The sequence below is a fragment of the Octopus bimaculoides genome, chromosome 4 (assembly GCF_001194135.2).
Source record: "Octopus bimaculoides isolate UCB-OBI-ISO-001 chromosome 4, ASM119413v2, whole genome shotgun sequence".
NCBI classification, from domain to species: Eukaryota; Metazoa; Mollusca; class Cephalopoda; order Octopoda; family Octopodidae; genus Octopus; species Octopus bimaculoides.
In genome coordinates this window covers 23,500,845-23,524,215 of record NC_068984.1, presented here as the reverse complement: position 1 = coordinate 23,524,215, position 23,371 = coordinate 23,500,845, and the positions used below count along the sequence as shown (strand labels likewise).

The following is a 23,371-nucleotide window of genomic DNA, read 5'->3' as shown; positions in this document are numbered from 1 at the left end:
CTTTTACTTGTTTCAGTCTTTTGACTGTGGCCATGCTGGAGCACCGCCAGGACTTATTCTTTGGAAGCCTAGTACTTATTCTATCGGTCTCTTTTGCCGAACCGCTAAGTTACGGGGACATAAACACACCAGCATCGGTTGTCAAGCGATGTTGGGGGGACAAACACAGACATACAAACACATACACACATACATATATATATATATATATATATATACGACAGGCTTCTTTCAGTTTCCGTCTACCAAATCCACTCACAAGGCATTGGTCGGCCCGAGGCTATAGTAGAAGACACTTGCCCAAGATGCTACGCAGTGGGACTGAACCCGGGACCATGTGGTTGGTAAGCAAGCTACTTACCACACAGCCACTCCTACGCCTATATGTATATATATTACACTATTGTTTCCATTTCTTATTCTTTACCTGTGTTTTATCTTCAGCTCAGTAATCTTAATTTAATCTACCTGTTTATCTACTTGATGCACTCATTTTCTCTCTTTTCATTTTTCTCTGTATGATTCTCCACTCTCTTTATCTATCACTCTTTCTTTTTTGCTCTTTCTCTTTCTCCCTCTATATGCTGTCATGCTCTTTCTCTCTATCTCTCTCTCTTTCTATCTACCTCTCTCTTTTTCTCTTCCTCCCTCCCCTTCTCACTCCTTTTCAATGCTTCTTTCCCTTATTCTTACATTTCCTGTCTTACTTGTTTTCTGCCTATTGTTCTCTGTTCTTCTTTCTCATGTATGTTGTCTTTCTCTCTCTCTCTCTTTTTTTTCTTTTTACTCTGTTTCTCTCTTATTTTTACTGCTTTTCTCTCTCTCTCTCCCTCTCTTGTTCTCTGCTTCTCTCTCTCATGTTCACTGCCTCTCTCTTGCTCTATCTCTCTCTCTCTCTCTTGTTCTCTGTCCTCCCCTTACCACTGCTCTCAGGCTGTAATTCATGCCTATTGAAGCTGAAAATTGAACAGTGACCACAATAACTAGACATCATGGCCTCCTGTCCTAATCTATCTTTTGAAATAGGAAAACCAATACAGCAAACCAATCCATCGGTATTAATGGAACCATTTCAGCACGAAATGAAATCTCTGAAAATCTTAATGAACCTAAATCTTATTATCCATCCATTTTATTTCATATTATATCCTAGACCCCAAAGTGATTTCCTTGCATCACATTTTTTTTTTACCAAAAGCTGAACAGAATGAAACACAATACAGTTTAATGTAATATAATGTAACCTAATATTGTCACTCAGTGTGCACCTTTCTATCACTTTCCACTTCAGTGAATTTAGCTTTTGTCTGGTGAATACTAAAAAGAAACAAAGTATTTTGGAAACTTTCACCAAGACATGCTTATCTTAAACAGGCGATTTGTGAATTACCCATTAGGCATGAATAAGATTGTGTTGAGATCAATTCAATTCAAATGTCTGCCATTAAAATTCATATTTTTTTTCTTCTTTTTGACAAAGACATTAATGATTTCTAGTCCACAAATTTTTAATATAATCTAAATATATGCAACAATATATATGTATAATAAATATCTATTATATATATATGTGTGTGTGTGTGTGTGTACCCATAATACACCCACACACTTGCATGCATATATAGGAGAAAGAAAATATTAATTTTTTTCTTTATCTTTAGTAAAGCTATTTCCATTTTCTTTTTAACATCCTAACATTCTATATAATGACAAATTTCTGTTTTTACTAATGGACAAATTTATCTAAATGTGCTGTATCTAAATATCTTTCTTACTAATGTGTCAAAAACCATTTACAAACTTGCTGCTATTTTTCAATCCAAATTATTAACAGCCTTATACTTTGTAAGTATATCAGTATGTTTATAAATGTGTTGGTGTGTTCTAGGTTTTGAATTTATGTGTGTATCCATAGGTGTATGGTTGATAGTTGTAGTCATCGTAATTATAATCATCTCTACCATCATCATCATCATCATCACTGATGCTCATATTATCAAAATTTGTGGGTACATGCATGGCTGTGTGGTTAAGAAGTTAACTTCATGATTGCATGTTCAATGTTTGATTCCGCTATGTGGAACCTTGGGCAAGTCTCTTCTACTATTATTTTGGATACCTTTTGAATAAAATGGGGCAGAGGGAAATGTTGCAGAAGCTCATCAAATGGATTGTGCTTGGAGTTTGATGACAGATTTAACCCTTTAGCATTCACATGACTCTGTCAGATGTAATGTTCGTTTAGTTATGTTGTTTTCAACTAATCATTTATCGTCTTGTAGCATAGAAATTTCGATGATGTGATTGTATATTTTCAAAATGACATTGTAGGGAAGGTGTGAGAGGTAGAATCTGACTAGTTTGGACTTAAAACAGATAGAATATTTGGGCTGGATATGGCTGGAGTAAATGCTAAAGGGTTAATTTGTCACCGAGATTAGCCCTTGGGTGGTTCTTGTAGAGTTCATCCTATTGCAAGCCATTAAGAGCAGATCTCTGTTCTGAGGATAATTTCTGTCTCCCATTTCTCTATTAGACAAGGAAGCCATGCACCAAAGAAAAAGAAAAGAAAGAAAGAAAGAAAGAAAGAAAGAAGGCTTTAGTGATTCCTTTTCTTCATCTGATTGAAAAAAAACAATCATCATTACCACTACTGTCACCACCACCACCAATCATCACCATCATTATCATCACCATCATTATCATCATCATCATCATCATCATCATCATCATCTTCATCATCATCGTTTTTATCCTCACCATCACTTCTACCATCAGCATCCTCCTCTTATTCCTCCTTCTCTTTCTCCTGTTTATCCTCCTCCTCTTCCACTTCCTCTTTCTCCTGTTTATCCTCTTCTGCCTACTCACCGTTATCATCATCATCGTTGTCATCATTGTTTGCAGTGGCGGTGGCAGCAGCATCGTTGTCATCATCATCATCCTCCCCCCTCCTCCTTATCATCATCATCATGTCTAGTTTTTCTCCTGCTTCCATGGCTTCGGAGTGTTTGCAGTACAGCAGCCACCCACACATCACTATCTTGTGGTTATCGTCTCTTTACAATCTATTGGTTGTATGCATATGTGACAGTATCTAAGCATATAGATGTATGTACATATGTATGTAAATATGTATGTGTGTATGTGTGTATGTATGTATGTATGTGCATATGTATGTGTATGTGCATGTACATAAGTAAGTGTACTCTTTTACTTGTTTCTGTTATTGGATTGATGCCATGGGGGAAGGGCACCACTTTCAAGGGTCTTAGTTGGTTATATCAGTCCCAGGGCTCATTTAAGTCATAGAACATGCTCTTGAAAGCTCCTGTACTTTTAGTTCTTGGTTAATCCCGTGGGATGGTTATACATGTAGAACTCCTTTCAGCTTAGAATAAATATAATGATAACAATAATGTCTTGCAGATGGAAATTTGTAGGCTTTATTAATGTATTATGACATATGTTTCAGCATCCTACATATTCATTTGTGAGGACCCTTTCATATTCATAAGATATTATTAAAGATTATTCATAATATCTATGAATTTTGAGTTTGTCTCCATCTTCATGTGTTTGTAGTCCAATGTTTTTACTTAAAGACATTTATGATTTTTGCACCAATCAAAATGTTCCATTGAATTTTCGGGAGTTACTTGTGAATAGTCACAGCAAACCAAAGAAAAAGAGAAAATGAAAAAAGAAAAACCTCTGGACTTTACTTGTGAGTCATCACAGTAGGCCAAAGAAGAAAGAAAGAAAAAAAACATATTAGATTTGACTGAAGAAGTCAGACTCCTTCCTTACTCCATGTGTTTTACTGATGCAGGAACAGACATTAAAAAGATAAAACTAAGATTCATTTTAACATTTTCACTTAAGAGCAATATACAAAGATGATAAAGAGGATAAAATTCACACTAAAGGTGGTTTAATTAACTATACTGTAATGCTTATGATATTTTTTTTCTCCCTTTATTCTGCACCACATCTTAGATTAAATTTAAGATAATGGTGATCCATCATCTGCCCTAGTATATACCTTTTTATCTCACTTTATATATTTATATTAATCATTAGTTTGACAGCCATGGGATATTAACCTTACCTTGCTAACTTCAATACTATTCTTAAACATATTACTTTGTCTTAAAGGGGTGTACTGCTTGCTCACAATCCTTGTTCTTAATTTATCAATAGTTTCTTAGTGTGGCTGTTCTTTCTAATTTACCTCCTTTTATTTACAAATCTTCCTGTTTGTTTCCTTGAATGTGCTTTTTGTATTCATGTTTGTATTATTGTTGTAGATCGGAAGTACTTTTGTGGTCCTTAAAAATTCCTAATTCACTCTGTGAATCTATTTCTTGTATACACACTGATCATTATTGATGATACATTTATTATATTAATCTCAATTCTAAATCTACTTGATAAAATTGTAATTTTTATCCAAAGAACATTATCCAATTAATTAGAGTATTATAATTATCCACAAATATTTTCCTCAATTACATATTCCTAAGGAAGATATCATCAGGTTCAATCATATACCAAGTTACATTAGTTATATAGTTTATAGTCTTCTGATATGCGTTAAAACTCAAAATGCATTTTTTATTTTGTGTTGTTTTATATACAGTTATGCTGTTTCTTTAAGCTGTTGTAGGTTACCCATACATTCATTAGTGAATAAACATTTTTCAATTACATTAATATGCATACATTCATATCGATATACAGAAAGTGGAGTGTCATGGGCCAAAAAAATTTTCAACTTTCTTGCCTAATGTGGACCTGGAGCAATGTCTTACACAGGTTCTGTATTACATGTCAAAAGTGAAACAATAACATCTATATTGTAATGTGATATCATAGTTTCACTTATATATACATGTATATATATGTGTGTGTGTGTGTATGTATATATATATATATATATATATATATATGCATGTATATATATATATATATATATAAAAGAAAGAATAAATAGAGTCAAAAGGAAGCGGGAGTATGATTCGCCAGCTGTTTAATGACCACTACATATGTTTCGATACAACATAGATCCACATACATACAGGATTTGAATTTAAATTAAGTAACAGTTTTTCCTGTATAACAAGATCTAGTTGTATCTCCTCAGGTGATATATAATTGCCTAGAATTGGTAGTATACCATAATACTGCCGGCTATCTGATAATTCTAAGGGTAAATGAGCTCTATTTTGTATTCTAATATATTCTTAACGGAATACACATGTGTATATATAAGTATGTCAGTGTGTGTGTGTGCATGTGAGTACACTCATATGTATGCATACATATTTATATATACCTATGCATGTACATACATACACATATATATATATGCATGCCGTGTGGGAAGATGAATAGAGGCATAACATTGCCATCACTAGTGATCACTCCAAACACCATGATGTTGACTGGATGTTTGATTTTTATCACTCTTGGTACATGTCCTCTGATTGACACCCAAACACTCTGAAATGTTCATATTGGAGTTTCCAACACGAATACCAAGCAGTACAGCATGTCGTTTCCAAATTTCTGGCAGAGTGGATTGCATCATGGTGCTGTTATTCTCTCAGATGGTGCCCAACTGACCCTACTATACAGTGTAGTCAACAAAATCAAAAACAATCAATGCGCATGCCTGAAATTAAGAATATAAAATGGCGACGATTTACCCATCGCACTCTGTATATATATATATATATATATATATATATACATACATACAGAGAGAGAGGTCAAAGTGCAGAATACTGTACTTGAAGGTGGTGAGATGAAAATGAGTTTTTATTAATTAAAATCACAACACTTAATGCAAAACTGAGCAATAGCTCTCCATGCTTCCAGATCTTTCTTCTCTAAATTACTTGAGTCTCTGGATTTATCTACCACTTACTCTAAAATCACTGGCTTCTTGTTTATGTTGAGCATGTTCTTCTTCATAAAATGCAGTCATTTGTCTATTTAGTTTCTTCGTGAGTATTATGACTTTCTGGCTTCTGTGTTCACCTGGTTGGGTGTTTATCAGGGGTCTGATAGGTTCCCTGTAGCCAGTGTTGCAAATTGTTGTGATGCAATACTTGCATTACAAAACTCCTAAGCTTATGTCTTTCCTCATTCCTTGAGCCTAGCCACAGCTGTTATGTACACCTTAGAAGCCATCATCAAATTGCCGAGCATGTTCATTAACTTCACCAGCTATGATCATGAAATCAGTGCTATTTCTTATAGAGGTAGTGTGCAGGAGTGCCTCGGGAAAACTATTCTTCTGTTCATCTACCAGTACTGATTATGCTGCATATTATGGTAGAGATAAATGTTTCTGTCATGTTATTGCAGACTGTTCTTAGTTTAATTATTCTATTACACACTCTAACTATCTCAGTTACTTTGCCTACCCGTTTTCTTGCCAAAAATGCCTACTCCACTTACACCTTTACTGTTAACCTTCCAGAATGTGTATGTGTGTGTGTACATGTGTGTGTGTACATGTGTGTGTGTGTACATGTGTGTGTGTGTGTGCTTTTACATATTTAGATATTTCTGTAAATTAAATTTGATCAAAACATTTCTATGGTTTATCAACGGAGTACAGGGCAATGGCCTCAATTCTTTTGTAGGATTTTAAAGACTGCTGGCTAAAAATCAATGGCTTCATTATTTCTTTGTGTAATTTAAATTAAAATTCCAGAAGGATATCATAAATATCATCAACTAATTAGTTTCAATCATATTGATGATTTTCATTTGGATTTTTATCAACTGCTTCCTTCTGCTTTCTCTTTCAGTTGTTTTGGATACAAATATTTGGTTCCATAGCACCAAGAATGTTGGATCTGACCTGAGCATTACAATTGGATCTGAATATGATTAAACTTCATCATTGTAATAAATAAAATGAAATACAAGTAAAAAAAAAAACAAAAAAAAAACGTTACACAGAGGTTTGAGAATTTTGGTAAGTTTGTATGCTGAGTGGAAAAGAGGAATTTGATATTTCAGGACTGACTTATCATTTTAAAGAATTAGACATCTTTTTTTTCTGTTTCAAACAAAGAGTCATTCTTAAAACATCAGATTCCTCTCTTTCCCACCTTTATAGAAACTTATATGTGAACTCACAAACTGTAATATTTTATGTTTTATTATTATTGTTCTCATTGTTGTCATTGTTGTTGCTGTTTATATTGCTATAAATAGACAAATATTATTTTAGAGTCTGTAAATTTCTTCAAATCAATCAAGCTTTTTTTTTCTTATTGTCTAAAATGAGGGAAGTAAATTATGAAACTGAACGCTTTGTGAAAACATCATTGTGTCTGGAGCTACTTTGTAAAAATATACTTCATTGTATCAAAATTGTATAATTTTTATAGATGTCAATAAAAAAAAAAAAGATATATGAATACGTTGTTATCTAATATAAATGATTGGTTGTTATTTTATTTCTATTTGTTATTGTTTGCTTTTTCTATCTTTGTAAAATATGTTATGTTCTTTCCTTGGATTAAAAAAAAAATCCCTCAAAACAATTAATCAGGAACTGAAAACTAAGTACATAACTGGTATATCGTTATAATAGTTAAATCACTACTATGTAGTATTACAGTTCCTTTACAAGCACCATACAGTCTGCCTTTCACTCTGAGAGAGAAACCTTTTGTTATCAACAGAGGTAGTAGCTCCCTGAACTTTCTTTACCCTGTTTTTACTTTGTTTATTATACTTTCAGAACATGTACACCACTGCTAATTAGGTCACCTAGGTAACAGAAGCTATCTACTATCTCTCAGGATCCTCCTGAGCATTGAGAACATTTATTTCCATTCCCTCTGCACATCTAACATAAAATGTCTGTTTTCTTTGTTTACTTGCCTTTGATACCATGATACCTCTTGTGTGTCTAGTGTTTGCCTTTAGTACACTGTATAGAATTTCTACTTGCACCTTGCCTACATACTGAGCAAGGCTATTTCTCTAATTGTAGCATAGACCTGTCCATTTTTCTACTTACTGATGCTTTAGTCTTTCTAGCTTAACATTGAGTCCCTTTGATTCTAAATTTTGCTTCCTTGTCAGGAATTCTTTCTCCAATCCTATAAGAACTAGGTCCAGTGGGATTTCAGCCTTAAACTCTTCTATTATGCCCTGGATGACTATGATAAATAGAAAGGCACTGAGTACTGAACCTTGGTGGACCCCTATAATACCAATAGTTAGTAAATCATTGCTATACTCATCGCTAACTCTCACCCCTGTACAGGGGATATATGGCTCTCACAAGCCATTTATTTACTCTTTCCTTAGAAACCATCAAATCACTAAACAAAAGACTCTGTCAAAGGCTCTTCCCAGGTTGATGGAAGTTATGTACAATAGCTTACTCTTAGTTAAGTACAAGGGAGTATTGAAAAGTTCTTGATTTTGGGTAAAAGAAAATACAGGTGCATAGGTTAATTATGATTTTATTCAACATATTCTTCTCTCGGATTCATATACTATTGAAATACAGTGCCTTTGTTTCAATAATTTTGAAAATATCGAAAAATTTAATAAAATAATATTGTCATTATTAACCTAGTATTTGGGACATGGCATGAAGTTTCAAAAGAAGATTTAAATTTAGATCACTTTCAAACAGAAAGTTAATATGATAGAACCAGAGGTGGTCTCAGGTAGATTGGTATTAAAAGATTTAAGTTTTACATCTGTTGTTTCCACAGAATAGTTTACTGAATAAATAATGAACAAAATAAAATTCTTTTATAAATAACCATTCTAAAAATTCTAAAAGGCAAAAGGAATATTTTTTAATTCAAGAATGTTTCAATTATATTGTTCTATAGTTAAATACTATACTGGAGTAAATTCATTAAAATAAGATGCAAATTGAAGACAAAAACAAAACAAAACAAAACAAAACAAAATCATCATCAACAACCTCTTTTAAAGGGACAGATCAGTATGAGAAAGCCATTTACCGCTGAACAACTTAGGACTTAGAAGAGAATTGACCAGAAAATTGGTTTCTTTTGAAACATCTATATCATTATTGTCACTGATTGAAGTGAAGATACAGCTGGAAATAAGCAATAAATCTAGAATTGACATAATGAAGAAACAAAGGCGTTAGTAAATATATCTAAGGAAAATTGATGGCTCCATTTGTTATGTAATTATACGAAGTACAGCCAAACCTGAGCTGAATTTGGAAATCTAGAAAATATACTTTCTATTGATTGGTATAATAACTATTGTTGTTGTTGTCTAGCCACAACCATCCTGCCTAACTAGTAATTTACTGTTGTTTAGCCTCAAGTCAATCCTAATTGTGCAGAACTATGATCAAAGGCATTCCAACCATGGCCATTCAACTTTTCTCAGTGTCAAGGCTGCTCCAACCTCAAAAATACACCCCAGTTTCGATTTTAAAATTTTCGAAAGAAGATAACCATAAAAACACACTCTGCACTTTCATATTCTTTACCAAGACATTCTGTCATTATCTTTTTCCATCTTTTTCTTTTAACTTGTTTCCATCATTAAACTGCAACCCTACTGGGGCACCACCTTGAAGAATATTATTTTAGTTGAATGAGTCAACCCCAGTACTTTGTTTCTTTAAAGGCTGGTACTCATTTAATCGATCTCTTTTGATGAACTACTAAGTTACAGGTACAAAAACACATCAACAGATTATCAAGCACTAGTGGGGGACAAGCAGAGACACAAACACACACACACACACAAGAAGCATGTTTCTTTCATTTTCTGTCTACCAAATCCACTCACAAAGCTTTGGTTGACCCAAGGCTATAATAGAAGACACTTGCCCAAGGTACCACACGGTGGGACTGAACCCAGAACTATAGATTTTTTTCTTCTTTTAACTTCCATTTTTACAGTGAAGAGACAGCCTAAGTTAATACTCATCAAAGGTTCAAACTAGTCTATGAAGAATGCAACCTAATGGCATGCAAATAAATACATCCTCATATGTATGAGCATACATGTACATACATATATGTTTCTTTATTGCCCACAGGGAGCTAAACACAGAGGAGACAAACAAGGACAAAGGGAGTAAATCGATTACATCAACCCCAGACCGTAACTGGTACTTATTTAATTGACTCCGGAAGGATGAAAGGCAAAGTCGACCTCGGTGGAATTTGAACTCAGAATGTAAAGACAGAGGAAATACTGCTAAGCATTTCACCTGGTGTGCTAACGATTCTGCCAGCTCACCGCCATATACATACATACATACATACACTTATACACATAGCTACACATATGCATATTAACTTCACAGCAGAAGTGTTAAAGTCCCTCCCCCTGCTGAAGAGGATTAGCCTCCAAGAGTCCTGTGCTGGTGCTGCATAAAAAGTACTCATGCCAGTGCCACAAAAAGCATCCAGCATGCTCTGTAAAGTGGTTGGCATTAGGGAAGGCATATCCAGCTGTAGAAACCATGCCAAATCAGACTGGAGTCTGGTGCAGCTCTCCAGCTCTGGTCAAACCATCCAAACCTGATGATGATGATGATGATAAACAGCATATCCATGAATATGCATGTAGAATTTGAAGCTTTAACAGAAATTATATAAAAACCTGCATATTGTATTCTCAACCACATCGTCCAGAGTTCAGTCCCACTGTGTGGAAAACTTAGGCAAGTGTCTTCTACAAAAGCCTTGTGAGTGGATTTCGTTGATGGAAACAAAAAGAAGCCTTTCTCAATTTTTTTTCTCCGTGTTTTTCTCCTTGTCTCCGTATTCTTTCTGTTGAAGAGCGTAGCTCGAAACGTCAAAGACTTTCCGTATTCCCGAGCGTCATACTAATATATACTTTTGTTATTTACACCACCTGTCCTCGTCTGTTGTTATTATTTGTATATTCTCCCATATATATATATATATATGAAGGTGGTATCAAAAAGTTCCTGGACTAGTTCTGTAGTGTGTCAACAGATGGCAGCACACAGTTGCATGCAAAGTGAGAGCTAGCAGTGATCTTCATGAGGCAATATGCTGAGTGACATCACTGTTTTTACTTTGCAAGTTGTAAAATTTGTTTTTTTTTATGATCATGTGTATGCTGTAGTCTGCAATTTTCTCATGGACAGGAAGTTGGAACAAAGAGTCAATGTGAAATGGTAAGTCTGCTTTTGTTAAATATACAAAATATACATATGTGTGTACATGTAAATAGGGAGAAAACAAAGATCGAAAATTTTCAGGTGACGAATATTCAAGTATAAATATATAGATATTTATATATTAACAGAGCAAACTTACTCAGAGTACAAAGACACAGAAAATTAAAGAGTGGGGAGGTATTGTGTTACCTGTCCAACAGCTGTTTCTGGGAGCTCAAAGTTATTTCATAATGTGAGCAGATGTAGTTTGCAAAAATATGCAACCAGTAATGGAAGTATATAAACCTTGGGTAAATCCAGCCTTCATCTTCAGAGTGGAGAGAAAATTTTTTCAAGTCAGAGGAATTCAAAGGTAGAATGGATGAAGAGAAAGGCAAGCAGTGGTGGTTGGAGGGAGCAAGTAGGTACCTCAATAGGGGTGGGGAGGAGTGTTGAAGCAAGGAAGGGCAAGAAGATATGAATTAGATTAGGAAAATGGAAAAGCTGAGTGATCAGGGAATTGAGGGGAGTGGAGAGTTGAGAGTTAAGTGGGAGGAGTGAGATGGGTAGTCATTGTTTTTTGGTTTGATAATAGATGTTAAGGGATGTTGAAGCTATAGAACGAAGGGGAACTAGAATAGTGAGAGAAAGGAGGGGCAAGTATTAAAGGGAGGGAACGGGCCCAGTTATAGATGCTAGTAGGGTGGAAATTGAAGAATGAAGGTGTGTTGGCAGCAGACTATGAGAGTAAATAGTGGGATGGATAGGTTGGTAGTGAACAAGACTTGGGAGAGGAAGACCTTCCCCGCCAGAGAAATATGTGCAATGCAGCAAAATCTGAATAGTGAAATAACTATAGGTGGGATACTGAGGTAAAGCTGAAAAAAGCAGGAAACCAACTGGAAAGAAGCAGAAAAGACAGCCTAGAGTTGAAAACAATGGAGAAAAGACATCAATGGGAGTAAAAAACACTGGTTCATTGCATTTCTGAAAATAAGAGTGACAAAGAGAACCATATTTCAGCACTGTCGGGGTATATTTGTGCTTTGTAAGAGATTATTAAGTATTGAGATGGAAGAACTTTATTGTCCTGAGATAAAACATCAAATTGCTTGGTGCAATTTTAATTGCCATCATGGGTTTCCAACAAAACCTACACAACAAAAATAATTTAACAAACATGATGTTTTATTTGCTTTTATTTACAATTTTACATCCATTTTCTAGAGTATTAGACATGGCGTTTGTAAATTTGGACATTTATATTATTAAGGAAAGTGTTTTTTTATAGCTGGATGTCTCCTTTGCTTAGTGTTCAATCATAAAGAAAAACTGGATCCTATTATACAGTCACAGACAGAGAGAGTAGAGTTAAATAGAAAAATCTGCCTTGTTCTAAGGCACAATACAAAGGAAATAGCAACATCTGAACTCATTGACCATGCTGTTGATAATCTACTGGACCATTATACACTCACACTCACACACATACACAGATAATAAATGTACATCAATTTATTCAGCTGATATAATCTCATCGTAAGATTACAAAGGAAAAAAAGACAAAACAAATACTTCTCTCTAGATGGCCAATATTCTGCAAGAAGGACTCACAAAGCAGGCTGTACAACCCTAGAGCCTGAAACACTAATAGCAAACACTGGAAAGGCAAATTAAAATAAAAAGATTCACTATTAAAGATCACAGCTTATTGACTGCTTTGACTTTTTATTAATTACAGTTCAATTTTTTTTTTAATCTGATATGATAGTGGAGCACCGTTAGTATGTCTGCCAAGAGGTTTCTCAGTAATTCAATTGCAGTGGTTATATTTTTTTTGGCTTAATTCCTTTTAAATTTCACGTTTTGAAATAAAAATCTTCAACAAAGACAAATGATTTCAGTCCTGTTTTTTATTGCTTTGATCAGTCTCAATAAAAAGTGGTTCAACATTTGTCTTCCAATTATGGTGCCATCGTACCTTCTGGAATTCTTTTAAGTTGCAACGTAATTTCTTTAGCAAAGTGTTGTTTTGGTAATCCGTAAGAAGTTCCTAGAAAAAGCAAAACCAGCAAAAAAAAAAAAAATTAATTAAAATTGAAATGTTGATGACAATAATTCTTTCTAATTTTCGCACAAGGTCGGCAATCTTGACGGGAGGATGAAGTCAATAACATCAACCCCAGTACTTGACTGATCCTTATTTTATCGACTCCTAAAGGATGAAAAACAAAATTGGCCTTGGTGGCATTTGAAATCAGAATGTAAAACAGGAATAAGTGCTGCAAAGCATTTTGCCCAGCAAAGTAATGATTCTGACAGCTCACTACCTTAATGGTGATGATAATAATGATTTCAAATTTTGGCACAAGGCCAGAAGTTTTGGGAGAAGCAGGTACGTCAATTACATTGACCCCAATGCTCTTATGCTTTGTTTCAGTCATTAGACTCTGGCCATGCTGGGGCACCGCCTTGAAGAATTTTTAGTCAAATGAATCGACACCAATACTTATTCTATTGGTCTCTTTAACTGAATTGCGAAGATATGGTGCCATAATCATACTGACATTAGTTATCAAGCAGTGGTGGGGAGCAAACATATAGACACACATAGACACATACATATGCAGGCTTCTTCCAGTTTCCGTCCATCAAATCCACTCACAAGACTTTGGTCAGCTGGAGGCTATAGTAGAAGACACTTGTCAAGGTGCCATGCAGTGGGACTGAACCTGGAATCATGTCGTAAGAAAGCAATCTTCTTACTAAACAGCCACACCTGCACCTTATTAGTTCATTTCTTTGAATTACCTCCACCCTGCTAAAAACAGCAGACAATTCACCTTCGAATCAAATCCTAACATTTAAAAAATGTAATTTAGCCAATATATTCTTAGGTATAAATTATCTATCTACTTACATATGTATATATATATGTATGTAAAGACTAAAAAGTTTTGAATGGTACAACAATGCACTATAATACAAAAAATGGACTATAATACAATATCATACAGTAAATATATATTTTGTAAAATACAATACTGTACAGTAAATAATAGTTACCTTTAAATTTTCAGCTAGTTCTTTACTGTCTTTAAAGATCAGTCCATTTTCACAATGTTTTACTAATTCTGACAAACTAAAAGAAAAAAGGAAATAAATTTGATTTAACTGAACACAAATATGGTCAAAATAAGAGTTTTTAAAAATTTCTTCAAAATGGTAAGACACAAACACATCTGAGTGTGATCGTTGCCAGGGCCACAGATTGGCTCCTGTGCCGGTGGCACGTAAAAAGCACCATTCGAGCATGATCGTTGCCAGCATCGCCTTACCCGCATGTGAAAAGCAACATTCAAGCGTGGTCATTGCCAGTGCCATTGGACTGGCTCCTGTGCAGGTAGCATGTAAAAAACACCTTTTGAGTGTGGTTGTTGCCAGAAACACCTGAATGGCCCTCATGCCGGTGGCATGTAAAAGCACCTACTACACTCTTGGAGTGGTTAGCATTAGGAAGGGCATCCAGCTGTAGAAACTTTGCCAGATCAGATTGAGCTTAGTGCAGCCTTCTGGCTCACCAATAGGTATAAAGAAGTACCAAGTGCTCCAAGAAGGGCCCTGTGGAAAAGAGAGAGAGAGAGAGAGAGAGCAAGGAAGACATTGGACGATGTAGTAAAAACTGATCTCATAAAGGAAATATTAAAGAAATGCAATATATGGCTGAATACTGAAGAAAAAACCTGCACAACCTATGCAAACATGGAAAACCACCCAGATAAAATGATGACTAATACATACACAAACATTATTTCACTGAAACCCGACACTCCATCACTAAGAGGTTACCTGTTTTTATAGCATACATCGGACAATAAGTAACGTAACAGATTTTAATAAGAAATGGGAAACTCAAATTAGCAACAAAATTATTTGTTTTCGATGAATAACTCCACTACATATGTTGAAAACCTTTTCCCTTTCATTTGTATAACTAATCATGTACACACATGACCGAAAATCATATATTTGTACATGTATGTACCACATGTATGTACCACATGTATGTACCACATCAGATCCAACTTACCAGTTAAAATTAATAGCACACACAGGTAGACAGCAGCCAAACATATCAACTACTTTCATAGGGAGATCAAGGCCACTAGAAGACTTATGCAGACAGACTCCTACATCAGCACAACCTGAAATAAAACAAAGAATTTATTTAAATTAAAATCTTTAACAAAGCTCTCAAAAAATGCAAGAAAATATAAAATGAGTAATTAAATCATACTAAAGTTTTTGGTCTCAACTCAAAACGGAAACCCCTAAATATATCTGGTACAAATTGGTATTTTTGAAAGAGAAGGAATAATAATACAACATGAGGTTGTTTGTTAAAAACAAACTTAACTAACCAGGAAGTCATTAGTGATACAATCCTATAGACATGTATAGATATGGGTCAGCCATCCAGCAATGTCTTCATCAACCAGCTCTGTACAGATATAGGATTATAAACAGGATTACAGGTGGCTTGACTGACTCAGGCAGGTCCAGGCAAGTTCAATCAGATAAGAGTAGAGATTTCTTATAAGGGAGAATTGGTATCTAATTTACCAACATGATAGCATGAAGTTTATAGATAAGCTTGTTATTGTGTAGCCCCAGTCAGCACAGCTTTGTGACACCTGGGGTAGTTGATTGAACAACTAAATCTGATCCTTAGATTTAGTGTTTCAACAATTCTGCATTATTGGCATTGTTCTGTAGTTAAACAATCCAGTCTGAATATTATTCTTACCAAGTGATAATGTACCAGAAAGAACAATTAAACCTAAATAAGTATTTTTCATTTTCCACATAATGTAGTAAATATATGCTAATGTTCTGCTAAGAGGACCAGCATTCCAAGTACCTCAGTTGACCAAAGAAAATGTAAGCATAGCATGTAGCATCTAATTTAGTTTGAATTTCTAATTTACCCCCTAGAAGCAATTTAGAAGAGATTATTACAGAATTATTAGTTCTTACCAAGTAGTGTAGGGTAATCTTCAGCTTCTAGCCATGGTAGACAAACACTGATATGTTTCCATGGTTTCTGGTCCAGCTGTTTACTATAGTAGTCTTTCAATTGACCTTTACCTGAAATAAACAAATGCGTTATATATATATATATATATATAGAGAGAGAGAGATTGGAGCCTGGTGTTGCCATCCGGTTTCACCAGTCCTCAGTCAAATTGTCCAACCCATGCTAGCATGGAAAGCGGACGTTAAATGATGATGATGATGATATATATAGAGAGAGAGATTTTGCTTAGGTATAACAATACTAAAAACTAGTTGTTAGACCTCAATAATACTTATGCTTTAGATTAAAGTATCAGGTAAGTACAATTAATAAGTAACAAAAGAACAAGGCTAATGTGATCAATTCCATTAGCTTAAAGCTGATTACATAACTTCTGTCCTTCATTAACTGATATATATATATATATATGTGTGACTACGTGTGTATCGTTGAAGATTTTCTTTCTCCGTCTTCCCTTCTTTGGACTTTTTCTATATTTCTGATGAAGAGCTCCGCTCGAAACGTGAAATCCTCTTTCTTTTCTTTCCATTCCTGAGCGTCCAATAACACTGTACATATTCCACATCCTTGTGTTGTTGTTTTTTCTTGCTTGCTCTGGATTGATATATATATATATATAAAGGGTAAAGACCTCCTTCAGTAATGCATGACGATGGGATTGCACCTAGAAAGTTCCCCACTGAGGCACAAATCCAGGCAAGGTTGTTTACGGAAGACCAGCAGTCATCCATGCATACCAGTCTCCCTTTTCCACACCATCAATGTTATCCAAGGGAAAGGTAAAGGCCGATACAGCTTGGCACCAGTGACGTAGCAACTCATTTCTACAGCTGAGTGAACTGGAGCAACGTGAAATAAAGTGTCTTGCTCAAGAGCACAACACACAGCCCGGTCCAAGAATTGAACTCACTGCCTCATGATTGTGAGCCCAACACTCTAACCACTGAGTCATGCACCTTCACTATATATATATATATATATATATATATCTTTCCTTTCCCGAGCATCTAGTAACATAATCTGTATCACGTCCTCACGTTGTTTTTTGTAGTTTTCTTGTCTTTTTCCTTTTTTGAACTTATATATATATATATGTATATATTGAATAATAGTACCTGATGAGAAACTAATTAGCAACAGTATAAAACAACAACTGCTTCCAAATAAACTCTACAACATACATTGAGTACTTTCTCTCACTTGTAACCTAAACATAAAATTTATAATGAAAATTCAAAAGGAATATTTTATTGAACTTATATTAAGTGCTCTATTACTTTGAGCAAATAGATATATATATATATATATATTTTTATATTGTTAATAAAATTATTAACAATATTCTTAGGAAATCAATATTCGAATTTCTGAAAGATGTATGTTTTATATGACACAATAATCATTTTGAATTATAATTAAAATTAAAAATATACAAAATGTAAATGTATATAAAAATATATGCGTAAGTGAGTGTAAATATAATTCGATTAAAATATTACGAAAGTCTAAAATGCATCTTACGATCGTTTCGCGGATATTATTGTAACCTAAACATGTACACACACACACACATATACATTTCTATATGTTGTTGCTGTTGCTTAATACGAGCTTACCCTAGATATAGCTGACTTATGATCAAAGAAGTTCAGCTGTGACAATCCTGTGTATTTTAATTTCTTATTAGTATGTCTAGGACTACATTATCCAATGTATCTTTCCTTTGTAAAGACAGCAGAATATAATTTAAGGCAGAAAGTAAATGAGGAAAAAACACAGAGAAAAAAAGAAAACACTAATTGTTCACATTTTATTAACATACAGCCTCTTTTAAAATAAAATTTTGAAAGAAAAATATAATAAAAATGTATTTTGCTGATATTGAACAATGGTTTCTACAAATCAGTGGTTCATAAATTCCATGCTTAGCTCTGAATTCAGTAATGCTAAATGGGCAACAGAAAATAAAAGATATATTTCTCCATGGATAAGAGCCTGGTCTACTGCAGGTAACATTCTCAGATGCTCTGGTACCTGCTCCCGACAGATGAACTGTGGTGATGTGGAATAAAGTGATCTGATCAAAAACATAACATGTTTACAGTGGATTTGAACTCCAAAGCTATGAATAAGCAATCCAATATCTTATCTGATCAGCCATACCTCTTAAGATCTATTACCTATTCTTAACAGCCAAGCAGAATTAAGTCCCCTGCTCAGACACACTGAAACACCAATATGAAAATATATCATGCCACTGAAATATCCTGCATATTCATGATTGTAATCATGAAGTGTGATTAATTAGGGAAGAAAAAGCTAAGATCCACATATGAATACATAAGGGGGAGATGCTTTTGTTGATACTGAAGTTTAACCTCAGATCATCAGAGATGCTTCCACAGTAACCATCCCATCTTTAAAACATCCATTTTTTAAAGATGGTCATTTGAAAGCAATTTATTTATTTTTAGCAGGTTAAGGAACAACGTAGAGATTCCCTCGTTAGTTCAGAGAAACTGATGTGTGCCTCAAGGCTGCCATTTCCTATTTAGCTTCCAACTTTTAGGCCTACATTATCCAATGTGCTCTTCCCTTTTTAAGATACAGGGATGCAATTTAAAGGAAACTTTGCTGTTATTTCTAGTTTGTCTAATATCTCCATTGGCTTGCACAAAAAATTTAAAAAAGAATTGTAGGTCGTAAATTTATAAAAATAGTCAAAAGAAAACGTTTTCTTACCTGTTATAACACAGACTAATTTAGGTAAATCATTTCCTTGCTCACAAAAACTCTCATAACCTACAGATAAAGACAAAATTCATTTCATTGTTTAAGAAAAAGAAATGATTACAATCCCTGTTAGAAAATATATAAACATTGCAATGGATACAATAATTACTTCATTTGATTAAGGTATGTTCAAGTGAGTTGACTTATTAGCCTACTTGTTAAATTTTAGTCGCTGAGTCTAAATCAACCTCAATACTTTACTGATGCTTTAATTTATTTATCACCAGGAAAAGCAAAGTCAACCTTGGTGGTATTTTGAAATTGTAGCATAAAGAGCCAAAATAAGTACTGCAAGGCAAATTTTGTCTGATGCTTTAACAATTCTGTCAATCCAAATAATAATGGTTTCTTTAAAAGAAAAGAATGTTCTTTAGAGGCAAGACAAGATGTCTCCTGAGTGAAATCTAAAAGATGGAAAGTATGTAGAAGCTTATTAAAGAAGCTGCTCCTGTTCTCGGGTGGCAGACTTAACCAGTTTAACATCATCACTGGGTCTGTAGGTATGGCAGAGTCCACTTTATTGTAAGCATTCATGCTAGGTCTCCAGTAGGACAACTCATTCTGATTAAGTCAATTAAGTAGTCAATTAAATTAAATTATATTAGTTTCATTGCAGGTGAGTGACATATTTTGGTAAGAAGTGAACTGAGTGCAGAAAAGAATAAATGACAGGTGTGTTACTAACTGCACTAAATAAAATATACAAGATTTACTTACTGTCAAGAGCATCAACCAGAATACTGAAATCTTCATCAACTGGAAAAGAAACAAAGCTGAATTAAGACATAGCAAGCCTTAGTTTCTCTCTCTCTCTCTCTCTCACTCATACAAAAGTACAATTCACATCTGTTATTTTATGTTATGCTATTGATTGGGTTTGTAAATTAGATATATGCACAAATATTTGAAAGCAGGTGTCAGCAAGACTTCTGTTTTTATCAAGGTTTAGTCAGAAGAGGAAGAGCAATAACCACGACCTTTTGAGGAAGCCAATATCTACAAAAACAGAAAGATATGAACAGAGGAGAAAGGAGAGGAATGTGTTGTAATAGGAAACTTGAAGCCAAAGTGTTTATTGTAGGACCTGGGAAATAAAGTAAAGCATGAGTGACAAGAGGTGGGGATTGTGTGTGTGTTGAGTGGAAGGGGTATGCAGCCAGCCAGTCCAATAAGGCAGACGTTGTTGCAACAGCTGGAGAAGAGACAAATACATGAAATGTCTAAGTTAGTAGTTGAAGTATAGCAATAGAATCTAATGAGTTGAATAGCCTTCTTTGGATGTTTGTCTAACAGCAGCAACATCCCATGCATTTAAAGCAAAACTTCAATGTGAATTGCACTTGAGCTTAGTAGAGGTTCTGTAACAGATCCAAACTAAGTATTTTCTGCCCTTAAAAAAGAGGCCTGCAATGCAGACTTAGTGAATTTGCCATCACAGATCATGAGACTTAGCATTTGTAATGACTCTCAATGTTTTAATTGCATTGTTTATGACTAGAAAGGATGAAATAGATTATGTCATTGACATACTCCACTTACTTCCATCCACAATGACAGAATGGAACAAATATTTTCAATAGCAATCAGTTAAACAATTAGATCAAGTTTAGCAATGACAATCACCAAGGAGACCTTGATTAAATTCTGAACCAGAAAGTGTGTGCATAAAGTCATTCGGTGTTAGGGTGAGGCAAAAAAAGACTGTCAATTACTCTAGTTTAAAAAATAACAGCAGCAAAAAACCCCCTTCAATTATTAAATAAACTGTTATTCTCAATAATCTTCTACAACATTTAAGTCAAATAATTTTCATAACACTATTTTAAAAATACATTTGTATTTTTGCAAACTGGTTTTCTAATTGTTGATCTAATAACAAGCTGTACATTCACACAGCCCACTGTAAATAATTGATTTGATAATTTGACTATTTATCCATTGTCAATGTTAAAAGATGTTGTGGTGAACTGAAGATTGTTTTAGTTTTGTGGCATTCAAAGAATAAGATACCAGTCTACTGCAGTTTTTGTGTTGCCCAAGTGGAATGGTTTGAGCTTAGCACAACAAACTACAGAAACATTTATTAATTATTGTGTGTTTATTGATTACCAGTGCTCTCTAACAACACCAGCTACTACAATTCAAAAAAGCACAACGTCTATAATGTAAGGGTAAGAAAAAGTGAAGTGATTAATATCCAGTATATTAGCAAGTTCAGAAGACCAGAGAATGTTATAGTAGTGTTAGTTGAACATAAACAACTACAGCTGTAGAATGAGGAAAAAAAATTATAATAAATTTATATAATCAGATCAAAAATTTTAACATCTTATCTATATAAGGTTTTTCTTTCTTTTCTGCTAGCCCAAATATTTGTATAAATGTTTGGAACAAATGCTTTATAATATGAACCATTTAACTGGCATATAAGAGGCAAATAGAATAAGGTGAAAAACCTAAAAGAAAACAAAAAAGAGGAAAACATTGAAAGGACAGCAGAAAGGGGTAGCTAAACAAAGGCGGCGAGCTGGCAGAAACGTTAGCGCGCCGGGCGAAATGCCTAGCAATATTTCGTCTGCCGTTACGTTCTGAGTTCAAATTCCGCCAAGGTCGATTTTGCCTTTCATCCTTTCAGAGTCGATAAATTAAGTACCAGTTACGCAATGGAGGTCGATGTAATAGACTAAACCCCTTTGTCTGTCGTTGTTTGTCCCCTCTCTGTTTAGCCCCTTGTGAGCAAAAAAATAAAAATAAATAAAAAGATAAAAAAATAAGGGGGTACCTAAACATTTTAGGTGTGGTCCACCCCACCAGTAGAAATCTTCTCAAGCCTAATGATTCTACTTACTATCCTTCTTTATCAAAAGGAATTACATATCTGGTTTTTGGCTTATACTGGCTGGAGAATTTGAGTTCTTTGATTTCCAGTCAAAAGATCATATATTATTTTTATACTCAATTCTTGAAAAATTACTGTAAAATGATTAATTAAATACAAACAAATTATTCAAAATTTCTTACTTGTCCAACTTGTACTGCTGACCAGAAGAGCTGGACGGTCTTCCAGTAAGCTGAGTTTTCCATCTTCATCTTTTATGGTAAATCTTGTCTTCTCTATTGCAGGATTTTCAGGAAATTTACTGTTGAAGAACACAGGAGATGATTATATAAATATACGTGTGTGTGTGTACATACATATTTAGGGGGCGGGGAGAGAGAAGTATATGGTTGGTGTTCCAAATATTTAAGAAATGATTCAATAAATTTTTGCTTTTAATTCATAAATAAATAATAGACTGATTCAACTATATATATCAAATTTTCAGTCAATAAATTTCCACCCAAACATTATTCAGTAAGACTCGAGGCACCAAAAGACACTCTACACAGTCAACTGATCCGCTAGGAGTAACAGCCAAATTTCCTTCAAATCATACTTATAGTATCAAACAAGGAAGGAGACATTACATAATATATTCCTCCATACAACTAAAAAGATGAGATGGTCAAGGCTGGAATGCTCGATCAGGGTCAACCTGGGGCTGAACAATACACTACTCAGTGTGTGTGTGTATGTGTGTGTGTGTAAAAGAAAAAAATAATAACATACATATTACAAAATAAGCTAAATGAGTTATCAAAAATATTATTTTTTATGTCATAGTATAGAATTTACCTTGTAGCAAAGACTTGGTAGAATTTACTCAATTCTAAATAAAGCTGATGCTTATTCTGCAAATCTGTCTCCTTAAAGTTGTCAGGAGCTCTATCATAAACAGTGTGTGCCCTAAAAAAATAAATGAAAGAAGAAATTATATATATATATATATATATATATATATATATATATATATATATATATATATATATATATATTCTTCCCACCCCACAATAATATAGTTATCCTTCAATAGAAACACGACTCAAATGTACAAGGTTAAACTTACAAAACCACAAACTAGCCAATGCCATAACTATTCTATTTTCAAAAAGTTATGGCTAATATAGTAAATATGAACCACCATCAATAACATTATGACATCCTCTTTTCCCTACAAGCAAGGGTTGGATGGGACTTTCTATGGAAGTATTTGAATCCAGTACTGCATATTATTGACATGCTCAGCAACTACAACATAACATGACTAACTACAGCAATCAACCGAACTTTCTCATGGTGCTTATTTACAAATGAAAGGCTATGGAAACTGAGAGATAAGTGTCTGCTAGAAATACAGTTATGTGCTGGAGGTGGACCACATATGGTTGACATTCTAAAGGCCAAAATAGTTGTCACTTTTACT

The 23,371-nt window shown here is 34.2% G+C and overlaps 2 protein-coding genes across 5 annotated transcripts in view; one reads left to right on the top strand and one right to left on the bottom strand.

The window, feature by feature from the left end:
- Nucleotides 1–7,463, top strand: part of LOC106882809 (uncharacterized) — a 22,052-nt gene extending 14,589 nt beyond the window's left edge. Inside the window, exon 4 of the mRNA XM_014933595.2 lies at nt 6,825–7,463. Coding sequence (XP_014789081.1) covers nt 6,825–6,910 — 86 coding nt within the window. The 3' untranslated portion in view covers nt 6,911–7,463. The remainder of the gene's footprint in view (nt 1–6,824) is intronic.
- A 4,894-nt stretch (nt 7,464–12,357) lies between these two features.
- Nucleotides 12,358–23,371, bottom strand: part of LOC106882808 (chitobiosyldiphosphodolichol beta-mannosyltransferase) — a 24,832-nt gene continuing 13,818 nt past the window's right edge. For all 4 annotated transcript variants that reach the window (XM_014933591.2, XM_014933593.2, XM_014933592.2 and 1 more), the window contains exons 7-14: nt 22,744–22,854; nt 22,089–22,207; nt 19,785–19,823; nt 19,017–19,076; nt 16,214–16,324; nt 15,267–15,381; nt 14,243–14,318; nt 12,358–13,229 (exon numbers count right to left, since the gene is read on the bottom strand). In XM_014933591.2, the coding sequence (XP_014789077.1) occupies nt 13,077–13,229; nt 14,243–14,318; nt 15,267–15,381; nt 16,214–16,324; nt 19,017–19,076; nt 19,785–19,823; nt 22,089–22,207; nt 22,744–22,854 (784 nt within the window). In that variant the 3' untranslated portion in view covers nt 12,358–13,076. The remainder of the gene's footprint in view (nt 13,230–14,242; nt 14,319–15,266; nt 15,382–16,213; nt 16,325–19,016; nt 19,077–19,784; nt 19,824–22,088; nt 22,208–22,743; nt 22,855–23,371) is intronic.